At 44.7% G+C, this 6,944-nt stretch overlaps 1 protein-coding gene across 1 annotated transcript in view; it reads right to left on the reverse strand.

Moving 5' to 3' along the window:
- Ccdc150 (coiled-coil domain containing 150) overlaps positions 1 to 6,944 on the reverse strand; it is a 71,242-nt gene that overhangs the window by 26,291 nt on the left and 38,007 nt on the right. Inside the window, exons 15-17 of the mRNA XM_005366420.2 lie at positions 4,403 to 4,474; positions 1,902 to 2,009; positions 1,432 to 1,494 (exon numbers count right to left, since the gene is read on the reverse strand). Of these exons, the coding sequence (XP_005366477.1) occupies positions 1,432 to 1,494; positions 1,902 to 2,009; positions 4,403 to 4,474 (243 nt within the window). The remainder of the gene's footprint in view (positions 1 to 1,431; positions 1,495 to 1,901; positions 2,010 to 4,402; positions 4,475 to 6,944) is intronic.

Below are 6,944 nucleotides of genomic sequence, written 5' to 3' on the forward strand. Positions count from 1 at the left end.
TCTGGCTGACTGGTGGCTGCCTAGCTTCTGGCCCCAGGAATGTCCCTCTCTTTCTCCTTTCTTCTCTCTTTGTTCTTCTTTCTCAATCCTACATTTCTCCTCCCACTTATTATCTCTGCCTGCCAGCTCCACCTGTCCTTTCTCTGACCAGCTATTGGCCATTCAGCTCTTTATTAAACCAAAAGGGCGCCTTAGGCAGGCGGGGTGAAACACCAACACATCTTTACACGGTTAACAATGCAGCAGAAACAAATGTAACAGTATTATTTTCACTTTGCTTAGTTCAAATAATATTCCACAACACTCCTGACTGCACACATGAAGAAATCTAAGCAAGCAACAGAGAAACATGCACATCCACAATACTGAGGCAGTATTCATGATAGCAAGATGTGGAACCAGCCCACATTCCCATAACAGATGAATAGGTAAAGAAAATGTGATGTGTGTGTTACTCTAATCAATGTGTCTAGATTGTTCCTGTGCTCTAAGTTATTCAATAAGCCTGAAATCTCCTTAAGATTCAATGTGTGCTCTTCACTTACCGAATCTTGTTTAAGTAGACTTGACGACTCCTCACTGGGTAAGGGTCTTGAGGCGAGAATGTCTATTTTGCCTTCTAGCCTCCCTTCCATGGTTTTAATGGCATTTAAAAGAGTCTTCAGAGAGATTCTGGTGTCTCCAATCTCCTGAGACATTCTCATAGAAGGCAAGGTAGGTGCAAAACTCACTCGCCGTGTTGGGCTCTGGTTAACACTGGGCAGGGCAACTGCCGGAGCTCGCTCCTTTACATTACCGGCGTAAAGCCGCGAGCCTTCCAGGGACTTAGAAGATGTGGGTCTCTCTGGAGATTTCCTTTTTCTTGGAGGCATCACCAGTCACGAATAACAGAATCTAGTAAACCTAAGACCTAGTTTTCAAGGAGTACCCGCTCAGTAAGAGAACCGGCAGAATGTCCCAGAGGAACCTGGAAACTATTCTTTGGCGTCGAGAATGAAAAGACCACACTGGGGTTTAGGATCCAGTAAAGACGCAGGCCATAGCCCGAGCTTCCTAAGCGTTCATCTACTGAGGGCCTCTTTACAACTCTGTGATCTCGCCATTCATCAGCAGACCGGTTGCTTAGAAGCCCTGGGCATTCCATTTGGACATTCCATTTGGACATTCCAGCACCATGGTTATCGGGGGTTTGGGTACACAAAAGTCACAGACATGGAACCTTCTGTCTGTACTGAGAGTTAAAGGCTTTTACATTGATCTAAGTTACACATACAGTAGACTTGTAATCACCAAACCGAACTGCTTTCTTTCAGTAAGATGTTCATGGGTTAAGTTCTTTACTAAACACGTTCTATATTTTGCTTGCTTAACTCTTTTATGTGACCCTCAACAGGTACCATGCTGACAAGCAAGCCCCTCCGCTGCCAATACCTCTTTGAGGTGAGCTTCTGTCTGCTGCAGATATGCCTTGCTGGCACTCAGTTCTGAGTTTGCCTACAATTCAAAAAACAAAGACAACCTGTTCCTCACATTTGCCAAAAGATGTTAAGGGTTGAACTACAAAACCTATGAGCTTATGGAAGCCATGAACATCTTTCACAGCAATGCTGCTTCTTATGAGTGGCCGTGGAACAACCTATTTTCTTCCGAGAGGCATACCTTTCTATTCTGCAGTAAATTTCAACTAATGCTACACTCATAAACCCCAAGCACGCTGAGCATCCTAGCTCTGCGGGAGGCATCTCTATGGCCCCTCTCTGTCTCCACGGCAGCACGTAAGCTGAGTGAGAGAGAGCGTTCTCCTTCCCAGGACGGTTTCTGGGGAGGTGGGGAGGAAGGCCCAGGCCACGCCGTCCCCACTGCAGCACCTGATGACGGCTGGCCCTGCAGATGCATCATACCTGAGCATGTTTGACCTCCAGAGCCTTGTTCCGTTTGTGCAGATGGTCGTTCTGCAGCCTGGTCTCAGCCAAAGAATGCAGTTGTTCTTCCAACTGTTTGACTTTTATCTACAAGGAAAACAGGAGAACAATGAGGAAAGCCTGCTCTTCAAGGGGAAGGAGAAGACGCCACAAAGTTAAAAAAATTAGAGAACACTCGAAACTTGAAAAAAAAAATCCTACGCTTTTCTAATCTCGCAAACAGTTCTTCCTGAACTCGCTGCTGCAAGCAGGCTACAGCTGTGGAAATGTGCCAAGACAACACATCTGGCTTCTATGGCCAAAGGGAAATCCAAGAGGACGCGATCCCGGACGAAACAGTGAGAGTCCTGTAGATAAGTCTCAATTCTCAGTGAATTGTGGTACCTGGCATTCAAAACCCTTTCTGAGTGTGGATAATTAGAAGTGTCAATCTATCTACAAAAAAAAAAAAAAAAAAATGATAGCCTTTTGTTTTGCTCAAAGAAAACTAGAAAAGTTGAATAAGTAAAATTCTCACATGTTGAGCTGAATTTAACATGAACTCCCAATGCCAGGCAAGATGGTACAGAGCTGTTATCTCAGTCCTTAGGAAGCAGTGGCAGAGGACAGCTAGGAATTCTTAAATAAATGACTATTACATGGGATAAAAGCAATTTAGACTCCGTCCTTAGGGCTTGTCGTGCTGTAGCCACCGAGAAACAGTGACGTGTCCTGAACCTGCTGGTAGCATACTGCCATCAAAGACACTTTATCTTCGGAGTTTCCTATTTGGTGGAAATTCTTAGACTATTTAAAGTTGGAAAGAACACAGGAGCGGCGGTCAGAAGCAAATGAACCCTGGTCCCTCAGGCCTGGTGACTGCGTGAGCCTTAAAACCATTCCATGAGCAGCTCCTCAGGAAATCTGGGGATGCTCACACTGTTTCAACTGGTCAGTACACTAAATAATACTGTTAACGCTATATAAATTATGAGACAGACAAAAAAATTTAACGTGTTTGCACTGTAACAAATATCCGTTCATCACATTTCCCAGATATTTGTAGCAGACACTGTGAAACTGCACTAGGTTAGGACGTATCTATGGTGACGGCTCATTCACAGCCTGAACGGCGCTTTAGAGTTACAGTGGCCAGTGTTTGATTCCACCGAGAACGGGAGCCAGGACGGTTCCGTAAGCAGTACTCACAGCGAGTACCGCCCAGCCTGCCTCCCAGCCCTGGGCCTCATGTCTGCTAACTTCAGTATGAGGGAGGGGTGAACACTGACGGTTGCACACCTAGAGCGAGATTGCTCAACACAGCAGCTGTCCAGACCTAAGCCCAGGGCCTCATTGCTTACTGTCTAGTCCAGCTGTCCTCATGTACGGCTGCACGAGCCGTCTGCGGAGCAGCTTGACTGCTGAGAGAGGATCTTACAGCTCAGGCTGGCCTCGCGATTCGCCTGCCTCTTCCCCGTGAGCGCTTGGACTATAGGGTACTCGATCGAGCCTGGTGCCAACTGGGGAGCTTTACAAAGTATTAACTCTGCGTCTTAAATGCTGATCTAACTCCTTTTGCTGGGATTACAGTCATGGGGAATTTTTCATCTTATGTATCATGGAAAGATTTAAGCATACAGAAAGCTTGAAAGATCTTTCTGTGAATATGACCCTGTCTACCACTCTAAGGCCTACAATTATTATTACTGATATTATTATTATTACCTATCACATATGGGTCCTCTAATCTACTTTTTCTAATTGGATATATTTAGAAAGGAATGGTAAGTACACATCTCCCATTGCTGGGATTTTTTAAAAAAAATCCCATCAGATTCTAATGTGTAAGGAAGACTTAGAACTCAAAAACTGGCGGTTAGAGTTTCCACTGGTGTTGGTCTAGGGAGGCTCAGTATCATCAGGGGCAGGCTTCCTACTGTGTGGACACATGATGACAACGCTGGCAGGCCTGACAGCTCAGTGCCCTGGCGGTCACACACATCCTGTCACACTCTCGGGACAAGCAGACTCAAAACTGTAGCCACAAGGCCAGCTTCATTCATTGTTAAAGACCGGGCTACAAACATTCCCCAAGCCCACAATACCCAGCTCTCTTGTTCTCACGGCCATGCACAAATGGCTGCACTAAGGCTCCAGACGGCCACAGAGCGGGCTGTGGCCCCATCATCATGAGGCTCCAGACGGCCACAGAGTAGGCCGTGGCCCCATCATCATGAGGCTCCAGACGGCCACAGAGCGGGCTGTGGCCCCATCATCATGAGGCTCCAGACGGCCACAGAGCGGGCTGTGGCCCCATCATCATACGGTTGGTCTGTGGGCAGCAGACATTTGGGTGCTAATGAAGAAATAAATGTAGGGAGGTTCAGAGGCTACAGAGCTAGCAAATGACAGAGCTACGTTTTCTAAAGTTCGACAAAATTTAATCCAACGATTACTATTTTAAACATCAGACAAAATCTGAAGATAGGTAACTCTCATACCTGGAGTTTCCCCTTCTCATAGGCCAGTTTATTCTTGCTCTCAGTAATTTTCTCCAGGGCCTTTTCCACTTTCTGTTGAGCAAACTGACAAAGCAAACACAGAGAGAGTTATCTTTTACCTACAACGTGATTTCCATTCCCCGTTCAAACAGGCCTTAACCCCCTCGCCATTTCTACAGAAGCAGCATCCCATTTACGTGCAGCTTACTCCGCCTAAGGCCGCCCCTGGACAACACAGCATTTTGCCGACAGGCACCACGCATGGAGCCCGCTGATGAGATCAGATACGAAGCCTGAGTCCCAGAGTGTGCTGCCGTTTGTGCGGCCATCTTTGCTGCTTGTTTCTGATTTGCCGGTTAATCCTGTGTAGATATGTCCCAATCCAGACGTGGCGAGCTATGATAGTGACCGTGAGTTACTTGAAGAGGACTGAGCAGTTTTTAAGAACAAATGACCACACCTCTTCGCCTTTAGCTACCACAGCTTAAAAGGGCCTCTCAGACACTGAACAAAATAAATACTTGTTGCTGAAGACACCACATACTTCGGACACACCACTGGAAAGATTTGACTGGATCTACATGGGAAAGCTTCCTGCGGTTTAGCTTTATGAGAGTATCAAAAAGTACAATGTAAGCTGCCAAGAAGGGGAAGCAATAAACAGTGATATCCACATGTGAAGCCTATGAACTGTAATAATGAACATCACGGCAAGCCAGCCCTAAAGGTATGAGTGGAGCCCATATCATGGTAGTAACCAACAACAGTCTACTGGATTTACAGCCCACTATTGGGGGAAATCACACCTGGTACTAGAAACCTAGACAGCCAACAAACCTAGAGAGGTCATGGATTCTAGAAACATTACCACCAGTTTACTAGACCTGCGTGATTCCTAACCACATTCTAAAACTTAGCGTTGTAGCAACAAATGAGCCTAGTTCTCACCCCCCATCAGAGAAGCTTCTCCTTACAGCAAACAGAGACTGTTACAGAGAGCTACAACTGGCTGTAAGCAGAGGCCAATGGATGTGGGGGATTCCAGACACAATGTACAACACATCTGCCGTATTTAAGACTCAAAGAACATCACAGAAGAGGGGCTCAATGGTCGTAAGAGAACATGACAGTCTGTTTGAAGATTATGTTTCCTAGAAATGACATGGAAGCTGTACCCATAATACCTCAGCAATATGGCTGCCTAAATAAGACCTCAACAATGACAATATCAATAGAGATATTAACTCATAAGGGGGAATCTCATGGGACCCCACCCCTAAACAAAGAACTGCAGACAACTAATGATTACCGAGAAGGGGACAATTACCAGGAAAGTGTCCCCTAAGTGGTCATCAACTGACGCAGGGACAGTCCCGAAACCAAATACAGACACAATAAAAAGATGCAGCAGGTTATGTTTACATATGTGTGTATACATACATATACATACACACATATGTATATATAAAAACAATAAAAGAAAAAGAAGTCATCCATTTGAGAGGCTGTGAGGGTGGAATGGGAGGGGTTTGAGGGGAAGAAAGGGAAGGAATGACGTAATTATATTTTAATTTTTTTAAAAGTTAATAAAAATGTTAGGTGCTTATTTAAACTTCTGCTTACGGGTTATTAGGTAGTTCATGCGCTTTAAATAATGGAAGAACATAGATTAACATTACTCAAATAAGTCAACACCTGATTTGTGGGGACCACAAATCAGATCAGTGTTTGCTGAGATAACCTTGGCATTATCATAAAGACTAATGACAGAGATCAAAACAAAAACTGGAGAATTACTTAACAAAGAGCATACAAAGAAGAATGATAGTATCTGTTAGAATATATATATATATATATATATTCACAAAAGTTTTAGTTTTTAATCTGTTAGAATATATAGCTTTGGCACACAGAAACAACAGTTATCTCTATTGACTGGTGAGAGATTATACTACAAGTTACCTATTAATAGGGATTTTAAGCCCCAAAGAACAAAAATGCACTGCTAGCATTGACTAGCAGTAGTTTAATGACAGTGCAAAACCGATCTAACAAATCCTGAGATCTCAGCTTCATAGCTCAGGCTTGCATGTCCCACTGGAAAACCTCCCTGGTGGTTTGATGGGAAAAGCTTCCAGGTAGAGACAGAACTCAGCCCATGACCGATATGAAAGCTACCACTGTGAGACCTTAAACAACAAGAGTAAGAAGAACAGGAAAGAATCAATACTGATCAAAAGTAATAAGATCTATCAAAATCTCTAGGAGGAAGAGGCGCAGACCGGGCTGTGGCAGTGGGTTCAGGAATTCAAGGAGGTAGATATGGTCTTCCAGACAGTTAGACAAACCAAGCAGAGGTCTGAACAATACGCACAGGACATGACTGAATATTTAGTCTTGGAGCTGGTGTAAGATCGGACCAGGAGTCACAGCTAATGGGTCTCTGTAGGAGCCATGGAAATATACAGTATATGGCAATTGATCATTCAGATGTCCACACCCACCAGAGGAGTGACTCTGATGGAGGTCGATCCTGTCCAGG

The sequence above is a fragment of the Microtus ochrogaster genome, unplaced genomic scaffold, assembly GCF_000317375.1.
Source record: "Microtus ochrogaster isolate Prairie Vole_2 unplaced genomic scaffold, MicOch1.0 UNK8, whole genome shotgun sequence".
NCBI lineage: Eukaryota > Metazoa > Chordata > Mammalia > Rodentia > Cricetidae > Microtus > Microtus ochrogaster.